Source organism: Tenebrio molitor, chromosome 9 (genome assembly GCF_963966145.1).
Source record: "Tenebrio molitor chromosome 9, icTenMoli1.1, whole genome shotgun sequence".
In the NCBI taxonomy this organism is placed as follows: domain Eukaryota; kingdom Metazoa; phylum Arthropoda; class Insecta; order Coleoptera; family Tenebrionidae; genus Tenebrio; species Tenebrio molitor.
In genome coordinates, this window is record NC_091054.1 from 4660559 (window position 1) to 4677950 (window position 17392).

The following is a 17392-nucleotide window of genomic DNA, read 5'->3' on the forward strand; positions in this document are numbered from 1 at the left end:
ACACAATTGATTTGAATTTTCTGAAAGCATCAGAAACTTTCTCCGCAAAATCGGAAACCATCAAGCGCTAGTTCAGACGAAAGCACCAGTTTCGGGTGCAAATGTCAAGGATGAGCGAAGCATCCTCTTGATTACTAACAATTTGATTGGTAGTACTCTCTCTAACAGAGATTGCATGTTGCGATGTAAATAGCTCTTTGGTCGACCTTTTCGTCCCATCTAGTAGTAGTTGTTTCTGATTTGTAAAATAAGAAAAACTGACTTTCTTCCTTACTCGGCTGTAGATGTCACCACAGTCTTGCTGGTGGACAGTCATGGACGATCTTCTTTCGGCCGATTCCTGAGCGTAAAACCGGATTTAGGTCTAATCACTTCCACAGCTCGTACTTTCATACAAGAAGGTGTTACTACTGAGTATGCTACTCAAGTACTCGGTACTACCCTTGACAATGGACGACTGTACGCCCATTTACTCACTAAGAGTTCTAGAGTACTGTACGACGGTGACTCCCCATCTAAATCCCTCGACGTTGGTAAAAAATGGAACCTAGACCATAACCTAGTGAACACCAAAAACTTCATCCGAAACACTGACTTCATCAGACCAAATCAAGTCGAACCCATGTTAGTTTTCCCCACTGTTAGTCCCCAGAGCTTTGCCGAGATCAAGAGACAACACATCTCCGAAGAAGAGATCTTGGACGAAGAACCTTCGAACAATCCGAGAGTACCGTTCGAAGATAGCGTAAGGAAAGAAATTCTTCCGCAGAACAATGTAAAAGTCTTCAAAATCAACCCCCAGATGCGCGACTTGACCACTGACAATCTGATAAACCACAAGGAAGATGCCAAACCGGCGAGTTTCACTCCGTCCAAAGTACGAGAGTGGGACAATCTCCCGACTTTTACCGTTCGGAATGAGTTCTCGCCAAGTGGTTTGTCTTATCTAGGGGATTTCCCTGAGTTTGACGCAAACACCGAAAGAACAAGACCCACGACTGTGGCGGAGCGTAAAGCAAAACTCCTCTTCCGCGCTGGTTTGATCAAACCACAACCAAAAGACTTTGAAACCATCACCTACAGCGGTTTCGCCGATTTCACCACAACAGTTGGCGACACTGTCATTGTGTTTTCGCCCCACACTACCGAACCCCCGAGGAATTTCGGACAAGTTACAAAAATCTCCGTCCAACCGACCATACGCCCCTCACATACCATCAAAGCTCCAACGCTCGGAAGCACAATCAAGACTTTCTTCTCCCACGAACCTCCAATGGAGACGCAAACTGTCGAGGGCCACAAGTTGGACTTGAAAAGTACGATGCCCACCATGGTCATCGACAAGACTGATCGTCAACGAAGACCTAAAGGAGAAGTGAGCGAAGTGCGTGAAGATATGGAGGCCAAGTCGGCAGTACTGGCACATGAGCAACAAAGCGAAGACAGTACTGAGATTTTGAGTACTAGTAGTGGATCGTCGACGATTATTTTCAGTCCGGATTTGATCGAGCCGTCGGAGAGTCAAACCCCGATGTTGTCGACGCCTTCAGACGAAGATATTAAGAAGATTTTTGCGTCTTTGCAAGCCCAAGCAAAGTTAGCCACGCAACCTCTCAATACTCCATCGACAATATTCCTGGAAGAAAGTAGTACCGTTGAGAAAGCACCAGCGACTGAAATTTCCAGTGGTGCCACTACAATATTCTTCGAAGAGGATTTACCAATTGAAAGCACTGGGGTGATCGACGAACCTGTTACAACAAAAGTGGTACCAGAAGAGAAGACTACAACGGAGCAACAGATTATTACGACGGAACAGATACCAGAAACTACAGAAAGACTAACCACGACGACTCAAAGGGAGACAACTACGCAGAAGGAGACAACTACGACTCCGAAAGAGGTCACGACCACGCCGAAGGAAATAACGACCACGCCGAAGGAAATCACGACGACACAGAAGGAACAAACTACGACGAATGCGGTCGAGACAACAAGCGAACATGTTATCAGTACTATTCCCATTCAGGAAACAACTCCCGAGCTTGTTTCAAATGAAATTGATACGGAGAAAGCGCCAGAGCTGGGAGTTGAAGTAGATGTGGTTTGTACGGAAGGAAATAAGATCGTGCCGACCACAGCGTACAAGACATTGACTTATTTGACAACTTTCTTCATTCCGGTAGATGACCAGATTACCACAACGTCTGTCAAGTCAAATGAAGTAGTTTCGACTGAAATCGGCTTCCAGACTTTGCCTTGTAGTGCAATAGATGCAACGCCTGTCAGCGTCATTGTAGAACCTACTATCGCGACCACAACAGAACAAGAGAAGACGACAGCTCAAGAACTCCCGACGACAACACAGGAACATCCAACGACGATTCAAGAACATCCAACGACGATACAAGAGCATCCGACGACAACGGAGAATCAAGAACGTGAGAGTCACACTGAGCAGTTGACGACGTTGACCGAAGCTGTGACTACAACTCCGGCGCTGGAGACCACACCGCAAGAAATCACCACGGAAAGAAGACACGTGACGGAGTCGGAACCAGAAACTACAGAAATGACCACAGAAAGCGGAGAAGAGATCGAATTGATTTTCAAAACTCTCTACACGACTTACACTTACTTGACGACGTATTTCCAAGACACCACTTCCTCGATTGCGAGTAAAATCGTGGTGACCACCAATGTGATTACTTCAACTTTGATCCCAGGAAGCGAAGCTTCTGACTCAGCAGTAGCTGGCCTGTTTGAGCGAGAAGACAGTCTGGTGTCTGCTTACAAATCTAGAACTGTTTCTTTCGACGATATCGCGGAAATAGCTCCGACCAAGATCACCCAAGATTTACTCCCCACGCTTGCTTACGAATCCCCTGAAGAAGAAACTAAAGCGACGCCTATTCTGAACGACGCCAAACTCCAACAAAACGGAGTGAAGACGTATTACACCACTTACACGTACTTCACCACGATCTTTGTCGATGGAGAGACAGAAATTTCTAGTCGCACTGAGGTTTATACCAATTATGTCACTCCAAGCATCCAAGCGACTGTTGCTTTGGAAGATGTGGTACCAACGAGAGTACCGTCGCTGTTTGAAGATAAGAATCAAGTAGAAGCTCCAGACACCGAAGACGAAGAAACGGAAGTGAAGAAGAAGACGCTGAGTTTGAATGTGACGCCGCTCAATAAGTACAACAGTACTATCAGCAGGCAGAAGACAGCGGCGGCAGATGACCAAAGCAAAGTGGACATATATGCGTCCGTTAAAGACAAACTCGATAACAATATTTTGGCCACGAGTGTCAATAAAGAACAAGCGTATGTCACTTTACAGAGAGGTACTACAACGGAGGATGCTCCTGTGGAAAATAATCTTCTGAATCTGAACGATTACGAAACTATCTCCACAATGGTGACTGATGTTAGGAGTAGTACTTCTGAAGGTGATCGAAGAATCATCGACAACGTCGACAAACGCAACGCTTTGGATGACCAAATAGTGTCGGAGTCTAACAACGAATCTGAAATTATTCCATCTCCGACTCTGTTGCTTCAAACCAGCTACACCACATTTACGTACTTCACCACGATGTACCACGGTACCACGTCTAGTAATGTAGTGAGTAGGCTAGAAACTGTCACCAATGTGGTCACAGAAACTTTGACACCTACTCATACTTTGAGTGTTGAAGATTTGAGTCTCCCCATTACGTATTTCACTACTTTCACGTACTGGACAACTTTGTACAAAGACGGTACCACAAAAACCACCAGTCGGGAGGAAACTGTTTCGAATGTTGTAACACCGACACCTTCACTGACTAGTATTTTGCCAACGATTAGTATCACCTCTACTGAAGATGTGCAACCTACTTCAACTGAAGCTATTCAACCTTCGACTGTCGGTGATGACGATTTGACGACGTACTTCACAACTTACACCTACTACACCACTTCTTATATTGATGACAGCACGGTAATAAATAGTCGATTGGAAACATCGTCCCGAGTCGTCAATAGTACCGCTGATGTTGACTCCAATCAAATAGGACGCGCGATTGGTACTGCTAATCAGAACGTGCTGGACGATGTTAAGACTAAGGAAGTTACCAACAGCTCTGTCAAACCAACTGGACTCTTATCGACGATTGTCAACACTATTGACAATTCTGGTACTACTACTATTTTGTCGACTGATGTTTTTGGCACCTACATTGATGGATTGTATGCCAAGGTACTCGAAAGTACTTCGTCAGTTATCACACCGACAATCGCTCCGTCTTCGGTTGAGCAAAATGTTAAACCAACTGGTGTGGTGAGCATTAATAAAGGAAAAATTGTTGATGCTGAGGGTATCAGTACTTTATTCTACACCACGCAAGCTGTAGGTACTTATATTGACAACCTGTACGCTCAAGTAATTGAAAGTACTAGTTCTCTCGAAGTGAACGAGGAACGAAAAGCAGCTCTAGCTACTGACGTACCGATCAGTCACAGAACCGGTCTGGTCCGATTGATTGAAGGATCGATAATCCAGAACGAAACCACTACGTTGTACCAGTCCAAAGTTTTAGGAACTGTGATAGACGGTCGTTACGCCCAAATTATCGAAAGCACTTCCAGTTTCTTGTTGGGAAAAGCAAGCTCAATCAGTCCTAGTTCCGTCAGTGAAATAGCACCAAGTGCTACGCAAGCCCCAGACCAAGCAATTGCATCAACGACAGTGCCCATATCGCCGTCTCCTGTGGTCATCGAGGGTTCGCTGAGCGACTCGAGTAAAATTGATGAAGAAACTTCGACTGAAGAGAACGAGGAAGATGACGAAGACGACAAAGACGACGGTAGCAGTAGAGTCAAGTCGCGATTGACTTTCCAGACTCGCAAACGCACGTTTACTCCAGTTATTAGACCTTTCGCCTCAAGACCTCGACCAACTTTCGCCCCCAAACGAAAAGGGGCGGGTCAAGGGGCCACGACGGTCACTAGAAGTGACGTAACACCGACTGTCACAGCGGTTCCCGCGTCTAAACCTGCACGTTTTGGAAACAGACGGTCGTCGTCTAGTGTTAACAATGTAGTACCTACAGCGTCGGGTTCTCGGAGATTCTCAAGACCTAAAGCGTCAAGTGCCGGTGTTGGTAGTTCTGCATTTGGTGGTGGGAGAAGAAGCTCGGCGAGGATACAACCGACGGCGACAGGATTTGGGGCGAGTTCTAGACGTGGAGGATTTAGATCGTCTGGTGGTGGAGCTAGTTCCCAAAGAGCTAGTTCGTTGTATGCTGGAAACTCGAGGTTCAGAATAAGACCCACTCAGTCGTTGAGTCGTTTTGGAGCGACTGCAACACCATCGAGTGTCGATAACGACGAAAATGATTTGACCACAGTGGTGACTGATAGTACTGGTACTATTGATGACGGCGTCGAAACTACTTTGCCGTTGTCGACGACCACGGAAGGTAGCTCCAGACGTAGCCAAAATCCTCTGTTGAAATTCAGACGACCACCATTGGGTAGATCCACGCCAAGACCAAAACCCAAAAGCAAAGGCAAAACAACCACGTCTACTACTCCAAAACCCAAAACGTTCAACAGACCCAATCCTATCAGCAGACCTAGAAACAACGCTCTGTTCCCTAGAAGAAATCTCTTCACAACTACAACCACACCGTCACCAAATGAAGACGAAGATGAGGAGGATTTAGAAGAGGAAGGAGAAAACGAAGATGAAGACACTGATTACGAAAGTTCTCAGACCAACACTCAGACGGAACCTGCTCCGACGCACGAGACGCGCCGAGGACGCTCGTCCAACATCCAAATCAAACCTTTCGTCGGGTTCAGGCGACGTTCAAGAAGAGAAGTGAATTACTCGAGGTTTAGAAGACCTGGAGGTAGAACAACAGCAGCTCCACCCAAAGAAGAACCAGAAGTTGAAGCACCTAAACCCACCAGAGCTAAACCTTCAAGATTTTCTCCGAGATCGAGGAACAAGGCGACGCACGGTACAACAGCAGCGCCGCCCGCGACTCGTAAAAGGATATCTCCGACCAAAGCGTCCAGTCAGGGAAGGTCTCAATTCACCTTGAGGGAAAAAGATACCACTTCAAGGTCGAGCTTCAGGCGACCATCTGGATCTGTATCCAGACCCAGAACTACAATATCGTCGCGACCTAAATCGCCGAGATTGAGAACAACGTCGGCACCAGAGTCGAGGAAACCGACGAGAACTACCTCGGCGAGGAGGAGAACCACGAGTAGACAAAGGGCGTCTCAGGAGCAAATCGACGATAATTTCGTCATTCCGGCGTTTGACGGAACCATCACTATCACCCATCAGATCCCAACAGAAGTTACTATTCCTGTGGTCAATGGTAAAATTACCGAATACAAAAACGTGATTACGGCCAAGTATAGTACTGAAGTTTTGGCTCCTAAGCAATACTCAACATCTTTGAATGCTTTTGGGAAAGATGTTACGGTGCTCTTGAGCGAAGCGACGTCAGTGGCTGACAATGGCGCCACTCAGATCACTCAGTTTGTTCTGAACGAAACTCCCACCACTAGTGTTATCTTCACTCCAACTTACATAAGAGGAAGGAAAACTTCGTTCTCCCACGTGATACCAAGCACAGCGTATGGAGTTGAACAAGTTGTCAACACGATTCAACCAGCACTGGCGGCTCAAGCACCACTTGCAAATATTCTACTGTCGCAGCTTCTACTAGGACAAAATCCTCTCTATCCTGTGGCAAATCCTGGAATCCCAGCGACACCTACAACCGAGTTTAAAACGAGAGCCACGACGTATGTTACTACTGTCACGAGTGTTACCTCTACAGTGATACCGTTGACGTTCAGAGGGAAAGAAATCATGACCACCATTATAGACAGTAGTGTGTCAGTTGTCACCGCAACTGAGTTTTTGACTGAGACTGTGGTTGTAACACCAACTCTTGGGTTCCCTGGTGGTGGTTCGCAACTGAACACTGCTCTTTTGTTACCATTGCTGCAACAACAGTTAGCACAGCCGTCTTCGCTGTTGCAGCAACAACAACAACAGTCACCGGCTGGAGTGTTCAATCTTAACAACAACAACAACCGTCCGCAAGCTCAAGCTTTGTACCAAGCACCAGCAAAACAGAGTCTTGCGTCAGAAGAGGATAAATCAGATGATGTGGATCAAGCTATCACCGACGAAGTGACGCAGGCTTCACGCCGGAAGAGTTCAAGGAAGAAGAACAAGAAACCGACGCCTGCTCCTACAGAACCGCCTAAAGAGACAAGTGTGATAACTTTGTACGTTTCGGGGAGGATTCCAGGAGAGTTTAGTACAGTTTTGTCAACTGTGACGATTGGAGACAACGACAGGCGAAGAAGAGAAGTCAGTCCTGATGTTAAGCCGTCGAAGGGCTACGATGACTTGCTGATTAGCACTTTGGATTATTATGATAGTTACGTGACTCCGGCTACCAAAGAAATTGATACGACGGAAACTGTGGCCACAGAAAGTCTGGAAAGCATCATCGGTGACGTCAGCCGACATATCACCACACAAACCGCAGAGTTATTCAATACTCAGCCGACCAAATCGACAAGTCTGTCATCAAAGAAATACAAAATCAAGTACGTTAAAGCATCGGGAGACGCTAACAAATCTTCCGGTAATTTTTTAGCGTAACAGACCTTGATGAGAAAGCCCCTCTCATGCCAAAGGTCGAAACGTCACTATTACCCAGGGGCGCCTACTTTAACACAAACCAAAATTATCATCACGTTTCGAAATTAATTGGCAATGAAATTAGATTTAAGAGAGATTTAAACGAAAACGAAGTTCCTAAACCAAGAAGAAGAGTTGTCAAGAAGTTAGTAAGAGTGCAAGCACGCAACCGCGAGAATGACGTCGAAGTGACGACGAGAAGAGCGAGGAGGAGAATCGTGGTCAAGAAGAAACGAAGGCTGCCGCAGAGGAGACGAGTTGTGGTGACCAAGAAGAGACTGCTTCTGCGAACTGATAATGTAGTGGAAGAGAACAAGATCGCGTCCAGTAGGGGAGAAATTTCGGTGGAAGCTACAACAACTAGTGAAGAATTGCCACAGAGTATTTCTTCGGAGAGTCAAGATGTTGAAGATTCTACGGAAGTTGAAGAGACCAGCGAAGAGAATATCATAGAAGAAAACGGTCCGCGGCACGTCCCCGACTATGAACCCTTCTTCCCTGAGTTGTCTGAAAGTCTCGACGCTCCAGTCCTCCTCTTAAAAACCACAATTCTGTCTTCTATCGAACTCGTGACTCGAACCGTCGTACAGAGCCGACTGCGAACTTACACTTTCATAGTAACTCGAGTAAATGGTGACGAACACATTGTAACTTCTACTACAGAAGTTAGACCACAGACCAAGACTAGTATTTTGACGGAACCACTGACGAAATTCACAACGTTAACATTACTGGACTTCGACGCTACTTCTACTCTCAACCCAATACCAATGACTCCATTTCCGGCATCCTCTCAACTAAAAAACTCCGACGAAGGTGAGTTGTAACTTTTGTATTATATTTTACATCTAGCTCCCCATTTTCAATTTCTCTGTCCGAAATGTAAATACCTTTTTGTAAAAATTGTAAAAATCGAAACGCACTCTAGACGTAGCGTAGTAACTAACCCCGCAAATTATCCAGGGGTGCAAGGGAGGGCTTTTGAGGAGGCCCGATATAACCTGGCCACTCGGGTCATGTCGAATGGCGTCGAGGTGATTGTAGCGGGGGATAAAAGTACTCTTCCCGGGGAACCGGACATCAAGAGAGTTCTACCCAGTACTATCTACAAACCGATCACGCTGAAACCCAGTACTTTGAGTGACCACATGATGATGATGCTGCCGCAAGACGCTTCCAACGTGAGTTGTTGCCAACAAACTGACCTGACAGTAATCGAAACGGTTCCAGATTAACAGTTTGGCGTCGCTGTATCCCAATCAATTTGTAACTAAGACTTGTCTCACGACGTTCACTTATCTCACCACTTATCTAGAAAGTGGTACCACCACGGTCTCTAGTCATGAACAAGTCGTTTCAAATATTGCCACGGAAGAGAGAAACACGGGGAAAATCCTACCAACACCAGCGATGGGAATTACTTTGACACAGGTAACTATCACAGGGTTCTTGAGGCAGTACCTGACTACGTTTTTCAGTACCCGAATCTCTCGGTTGGAGTTTTCCACACAACTTACACTTATCTCAACACGATACTAGACGGGGAGCAACCTCTAGTGGTAACCTCCAAGCACACCGTAACCAATACGGTTACAGCTCCAGATGACTATTTGTCTTTGTTGCAACCGTCGGAAAAAATGGTACCTCTCAAAGACACCAACACTTATTACAGTACTGTGTCTTTGAAGAAGACTTTGTACGAGGGGGACAAATCTCAGGTTGTTAGTACCAACGAGGTGGTTACGCAAGTGGTGATCACCGAATCGGTACCACCTAAAGCTACTTCAGTCATGACGTCGTATATAGCTTTGGACGTGGAAGATCCAAGTCCGGTTTCAGCCAATTACACCACTACTGACGTTGTCAAGACTTATTTCGTCACTTACACTTACTACAATACTCTGGTGGAGAATGGCCAAAAGGTTGTCAAGACAAATGTGTCAACTTCTAGCGACGTGGTGACTGAAAAGCTGTACTTGCACCCCAAGCGTACCAACATCAAGGATGACAAAAAGAAGCACAAAATCGATTTGTCCGGTGAAAATTTCCATGTCCTAGCTACCAAAACGTATCATACAACTTTTACGTATTTTACTACTCTTTTGCAAGAAGGTAATACAGCGAGTCCCACGGTGATCAGTTCTCATTCTAAAGTGATCGAGAATGTGGTAACGGAAACTGTAAATCCAAATCTACTGGATAAAAAGTACTTATCGGTGATCAAAAGTCAGATCAGAGATGGTTCGGACACTTTCACCAAGTTGGCAACTCTGAGCGACGGACAGAAACTCGAAATTACTGTGGTGGCCAACGAGATCTCCCCTACTAAAGTACTACCGATTCAGAAGACCAAAATGCCGGAACGGGACGAAACCAAGAAGATCCAAGCAGAAGCATCTACACCGAGCGTGATAGTGGGTTCGACGATTATTTTCCTGGATGATGAGCCCTCGACAAAGACCGAGACTCCAGTCTTGACCAGTTCAAAAATCTTGAAGAAGACCAAAACGGTAACTTCCACGAGCAAAGTGAGACGCGGTACCAAAACCAAATCCAAAACTCAAACCCCACCGCGACCCACCAGAGCCCCAGAACCTAAACCGTCGACGAAAATCGCCAAACCACCCAACCAGGTCCCGGATTTGCTAGGTTTAGGTTCGATCAACATGAACAGTTTCCAGGCGTTGACTCCGGTGCTGAACGCAATGGCGGGTTTGATCCAGACCAATCTGAAATCTACTAGACGGAACGATACGATTGTTGTCGTGACGACACCCAAGTCTAACGTTGGTGAAGACCCAAACCAGCAAAATCGCTCTCCGATTTACATCCCTGTTGGGGGTTTGGGGGACGAGTTCGAAGTGGCCGAGAGTCAGAACATTGCGACCTTTCATCTGCAAGAGACTGTCGACTGGGACGGGCACAAAGACTTGAAACCCACCCACGAGAGTCCGTTGTTGAACGGAGGGATACCCATATCTCCGGGTGACGTCATAACTGCGAATTCTGACGTCATCGTTGGGAAACCGGGTCGGGTCGGACCCAGGATCCCTTCGATCCCGCTGAATCAAGTCAAGGATGATGGTTACGGGATGAAGCCGCCCCCAGTGCCTCAGAACAAGTGGCCGAAGAGGAACCACGAGTACAAACACATCCCTGTGACGGTCGACAAACCTGTGATTCACGCCCCCAGTAAAGACGATTACGTTGGACCGCCGCCACCGCTGAGGGTTGACAAGCACAAGCACATTCCTTTGAATAGACCGACAGAACAGGTTTACGCACACTCGCAGAACAACTATGGGGTGAGTTATGGGGTTAACGAGGTCAACCACGAGATCAAGATTCCGAATGTTAGAGAGGAGATCCAGAAGAATTACGAACAAGCTGCCAAAGAGTCCTTTCCGGTGTACGCGGAAGGACAAGGTTTGGTGAACAACCCCATCAAAGACTACAACCTTCAACCGTCTATAGTTTTGCCGGAGATTGTCGAAAGGTCGACTGGTCAACCCCTTTTGGTCAACATTCAACCCAGTCAAGTCGCTTTCGTGAATATTCCTCACAACAGAACCACAGCTTTGATTTATGGAGGTTCGACTGAACCACACCACAATGGTCAGTACTTTGATGACCCATCACCATACCCCGAACCAGAATTTTCTGGGATCGAGGGTTTCAACAATGGTGTTCCCCAGTTTGCTTCAGTTTACCACGATAGTGGTTCCCCCAATCAAAAGCAAGTGGTTGGAGTGATCAAAGTGGCACCTCAACCCATCGATAAGCACCAGATTCAACTCAACATCAACCCATCGAGACCAAATTTGATCAACTATCAGAACCAAGAGGTCAACATCAATGTACCACCCATTTCATTTGGAATGGTACACCAAGACAACGATTTCAACGCACACGTGATCAACCATGGGGAGAGTCAGTTCAGACCACCGCCAATTTCTTACGAAGTTTTCAAAAACCCCAATAAGTATGTTGATGGAACAGGTGGAGATTCGCAAGTTTCCTACGCTGATGAGAATAGATTTGTGGCGGGGGTAGGAAGTGTAGGAGATCCGGAACCAGTTTCTTTTGAGGGTCAAAATAGTCACGAAAATAGGTTTGTGGTGGGTATTGGTGGAAACCGAGAACCAGTTTTGTTTGGTGGCCAGAAAAATCAGGAAAGTGGTTTCGGGGCAGGAGCAGTTGGGAATCAAGAACCTGTTTCTTACAATAATGAAAATAGGTTTGTGGTGGGTATTGGTGGAACCCGAGAACCAGTTTTGTTTAATGATCAGAAAAATCAGGAAAGTGGTTTTGGGGTAGGAGCAGTTGGGAACCAAGAACCTGTTTCTTACAATAACGTTCACAATAATGAAAATAAGTTTGTTGGGGGTATTGGTACTGTTGAGGTACCACAGTCGGTCAAGTACGACTATCCCAAAAACGATGACAATACATTTTTTGGGGCGTTTGGCAACCCACCACAATCGTCTTTCGATGTGTTGATGAGCAACGAAAACAAATTTTTGGAGAATGTTGCTGTAGCAGCAAATCCCCCACCAGCAATTTCTTTCGTTGTGCACAACAATGACAACAAATTTGTGGAAAATGGTGGTGCAAATCAACATCCGCCACCAGGTTCTTTCGAAGTTGTCAAAAATAACGACAATGTGGTGATCGAGGGTGCAAGTTCAGTTCGAAACCCGCAACCGTTTAAAAACCAAAAAGGTGTAGGAACCAGTGAGGAAATCATCGATTTGAGGCCTCCAAGCGAGCTTTCTGCTAAGCCAGCAAACCACATCGTGAACCTTAAACCTCCAGCAGTTGGCAAACCTTTCACCAAAGTCCAGGTGCCCAAACGCAACTTCGCAAGACCAATAACCAAACCAAACTTGGAAATTTCTGAGTTTATGGCGCCACCTCCAATAATATCGAACCACCACACGACCCAGTCTCAGTACAGACCCAAACCAAGACCTCAAAGTCCCGTCCCAATACCCTTGATTCCAGAGACCGAACAAAACTTGCCTCCGCACAAGACTGCAGCAAATGATGCAGCGTATTTGGACGACGATGACGACGACGACTTGACCAACGAAGACGGCGAAGTGATCCAAGAGTCCAACAGTAGACCGCTGAGACCCGGCCAGATACCTTTCGAAATTTTGAAAATCAAAACCACGACTCTGCCTCCGGTTAGAAATGTACCAGGGAGAAGTGACAGCACGACTGTCAAGTACCCCAAGTTTGACGAACAAAGTGTGCGGCCGCAACCCGCAGTTAATTTCCCGAGACCTTTCGGGAATGTTCCATTGGTGCGACCAGAAAACCAACAAACCAATCAAATCAATCATTTCGATCAAGATCAGTTTAATTACGTGACCACCAAGCCGGATTCTGGGTTCATCACGTACATAGGAAGCATCACCACGCGGCCTCTCAGTCTTGATATTAAACCCAGCACTGAGAGCAATAAAGTCTTCCATAGACCTAGTACTGTTAGGAGGAAACCTACAAGTACCACGCTTCGACCAATCACCACACGCAAACCCGAAGTTGTCACCAAACGCCCGACTTATCACAATGCAAGTCACTACAATCACGCATTTGGTGTGAAAACTAGACAACCAATTCCAGTTTTCATCGCAACAACCACTCCAAAACCATTTGTTCGTGACGTGATCGCCACTAGACCAAAAGTCACGTCTTTGCCGATCGACCGTCCAACTTTGAGCCCAGAAATCATCAATCCGTTTGGATCACAGACTGAGAAACCGTTCAAAACTCCGAAACCAATGTCGATCAGTGATTTGCTGAAGAGGGAGAAAGTGACAACAGTGTCGACAACTACTGCCAAAGAGATTGTCACACCAGAGTTCAATACTGGAGAAATTCCGATGGCGGAGGAGAGCGAGATGGAAATAATGAAACCTCCTCCTCCTGTTCCTGACGTCAACATGCGACCTCCAAAGATAGAAGTCATTTCACCTGGTGGTAACATTCACAGAGTGCCCAGTTTGGAGCAGAATCATTCTGATTTGGAGACCCAAGCTAGTACGTCGGTACCGTACGTTCCTAAACCCGCGGAGGATATAGTACCGCCGCCTCCGAGCAATTTCGACGACGAAGTGGTGGGAATGAGTCCTCCGCCGTTGGTATCGACCCACAAACCGATAACAGCTCCGGAAATTACCACCCAGAAAGTACCATTCTCTCAAGAAGTTCGAACCACGACGGAAAGTACTGTTAGACACACGAAGCATACGAAACGACCCCACACGCGAAGACCCACCACTGTAAGGATAACCACGAGGAGACCTCGACCTCCTTATGACATTTTCAGCAGAAACAGGACTACAGTACGACCGGTACTAGAACAACAGAGTGTTATTACACCATCACCGACTGTTACCACTAACACACCGTCTCTGGATGTTATAATTGGTAATCCGAGTCCAGTACCGGTGGTACCAGTTGAAATTTCGTCTTCGGAAGTGGAGCTGAAGGAGACGTTGACTGAAAGTACTACAACACTAGATGTACCAGTGTCAACGCAAATAAAAACCACTAGTAGGACAACACCAACCACGAGTACCACAACAACAACAACAACATCTGGTACTGCTAGTAGTAGTAGTAGGAAATCTTACGTTGAAAGTAGTAGCAGTAGGAAAGCTTATGTTGAAAGTAGCAGCAGGAAGCCGTATGTTGAAAGTAGTAGTAGAAGTGAGGTTGTAGCGACTGCTGTGCATCATGCAGGTAATGAAGTACGAGTTGTCGACGATAGTACTACTTCCACCAAGTTGGCTACTTCAAAACCAAGCAAAACTGTAATACCGACGCGGTACATAACACATACCAAGACTTCTACTGTTACTATAACGAAGACCACTGTGGTGAAAACGTTAGGAGGACCACCTTACACATCGACTCTCTTGGTCACCAAGACAGAGAAGTCTACTCTTGTGGATACAGTGACTGAGTTCCACACGTTAGTCAAACCCACGAGTATTGTGGAAACTGTAACCACCACAGTCAGTACCGGAAGTTCTCTCTACCCTCCGGAAGTTTACAGTAGTACCTATCCCTCGATCAAGTTACGACCAACTCCCAGCACAAGTTCCGTGGCCGAACCCACTATTATTGTCGAAGGCGACGATGACGATTTGGAAGAGTTCATCATCAACGAAACCGACCCACCTATCGTCGAAGAGGAGGAAAATGACCAAAACGAGTCGATTTTCGTCGTGATGACTGACAAAAACAAAGGAAGCGTTATCAAAGTACCGAATAACAGTTACGAAACTCAAGACAGGGACGAAATGTTGAACAACAACGAAGCCAATAATGTTCTACTGGGAGGCATCTTCATCGCTAGTCCGCCTAGTTTGGAAGTACCGAGGGTCCAAACGGACAGGTGCGAACCAGAATGCAAAGCTTCCAGGAACGAGCTGTGCCAGAAAGTCGAAGGCGTGATGAGATGCGTCTGCAGACCAGGTTTTGCCCGCATGTTCCCAGACCGACCGTGTATTCGTAAGTAACATCTATTCACTTTGATTGTGACCACAACGAAAAACATAGTAGGCGCTGTTTAGCTGTGTGCTGCATACGTTTTACACTAAATATTTGTGTGGTGTGAACCAGTGTGAACATGATGTGAAAATGTCAGAATTGTCAAAACTTGACCATGGTAGTAAAGCAATGATTTTAATGTATTTATCAATATTAATAACGGAAATCAATATTTGAAGTAGGAGAAACTAAAAACATCTGTCTGATTCTGTGATCACGTCTGTTGAAAAATGGGGTTATATCTAGGTACAGCGTTATTAACAAAGGAAATGGTCATTTGGCAGTAAGACAAACGCGAAAAATGCCTGGGGATTACCTACTAAAGGTGTTCAGAACTTTCAATTAGCGTTGATTAAATAATTTCAGATAAAAACTAATCAGACAGAAAGTTCAAAAAAATTATTTACAGGGGACGAAAAGGCAGAAGGTATCAAACTACAACACTTACCTACTAGCTAAAATGTACAACAAAAAAGCACAAATAGAGTTAACTTCTTGTTTTCTCGTTGGCTTCAATAAATGTCTCGAAACAAGTCAATGTTAACCATTTGGTCCCAACTTTGAGAAGACGACGTGGAATTTTCGTTTTGAATTCTAAAATTTTGTACCAAAACTCAATTTTATAGATATGCGCACAGTGTACGTCGAAAAACGTTTGCGCAAGTCGTTCTCCGTTCTGTCTTCTGTGAGCGTGACGTTTCTGTCAAAATGGCGCCTCCGAGAGTTGCCAACTGCGACTGGATTTAGTGTTATCTAAAATTCTCTATCAATAACCTAGCAACTGAAAAGTTACTAGGGAGTGGTCACAATCAAAATGAATAATTAGATTATACCAACCACTACAGTAGTACCAACCAAACAATTCGTCTTGCAGCAACTTACACTTACAATCTCAAGGTGGATTTAGAACGTTTCGGTCGTGACAATTTGAAATACACCCCAGACCTGACCAATCCCAATTCGACCGGCTTCACGAAGCTGACAGCGCTCACTCATGAAGCCCTCGATCGAATGGTCATGCAGTCGGACCTGCGGGACATCTACCACGGCGTACATGTCCACTCCTACGAGCCCCGCAAAGCTCCAGTTGGAGTCACGACGAAGTTTTACTTGCAGCTTTCAGATAACACCGACGAAACGCGTCTGGAAGACGTGTTCAAGAAATACTTGAGGAACAATAACTACAGTCTAGGTGGTACCGAGATTTTTGCTTCTAGGGAGAGTTTAGAAGACATGAGAGCTCAAGATTTCGACGAGTGCACCAATTCCAAGTTCCACGATTGTTCAGAAAACGCGCAATGCTTCAATTTGAAAGGTACCTACACTTGCAGTTGTAAAGAAGGTTTCGCTGACCTCTCAGAGAATATACTTTACCCTGGAAGAATCTGCTCGGCGGAGCTGATCGGATGCGAACGGTGCAACTACCACGGTACTTGCTACTCGAGAGAAAATGACCAAATCTTGTGCGAGTGCTTCCATTGGTACACCGGGGAGAGCTGCCACGTCAATCTGAAAGGTGAGTTGTTGACAATACAGCCGCCAGTCAAGACACTTCCATTCTAGTTTTGTTGATTGCTTTGGTGACCCTCGGCGCCATCCTCTTCGCCCTCCTGCTGATTTGCATCATCATGACGTGCTGCCGGAAGAAGCCTCGCAAGACTCGAGTCGCCACCGGGATGAGCTTCCTCCCGCAAAGAGTGGCCAACAGAGGCACAATGGACCGCAGAGCCATGATTCAAGACACCAGCTCGGAAGACAGCAGGTCCGAAACCAACACGCTCCCTCCCTACGTCCCCAAAAAGAAGAAACTGAAAGGCGCCCTCAAGAAGACATCCGGGCAACACACCGACGTCGAAAACGGAGAGTCAAGCTTCGTCGACCAGAAGGACAGGTCTCTGACTGTGATGATTCCGCGGGCCAAGTACCACCCAGCACCGCCCACGTCTCCACTCAGCAATTACACAACTTTCGACGCAAGAAAACCGTCAGTACCGGCGATCGGTAACGAGGCCAAGCTGTTAAGCTACTTAGACGCGGGGCCAACACCGAGTAAAGTGAGTCGCGAGTACTGAGTGGTACTGTTAGTCAAGTTTT

General features: G+C 46.2%; 1 protein-coding gene across 1 annotated transcript in view; it reads left to right on the forward strand.

Annotated features, from left to right (window-relative positions):
* The window catches only part of LOC138138094 (mucin-3B), a 47989-nt gene that overhangs the window by 29477 nt on the left and 1120 nt on the right, over window positions 1-17392 (forward strand). The window contains 7 exon segments of the mRNA XM_069057842.1: window positions 285-7690; window positions 7693-8548; window positions 8696-8913; window positions 8963-9163; window positions 9211-15259; window positions 16173-16814; window positions 16862-17352. Of these exon segments, the coding sequence (XP_068913943.1) occupies window positions 285-7690; window positions 7693-8548; window positions 8696-8913; window positions 8963-9163; window positions 9211-15259; window positions 16173-16814; window positions 16862-17352 (15863 nt within the window).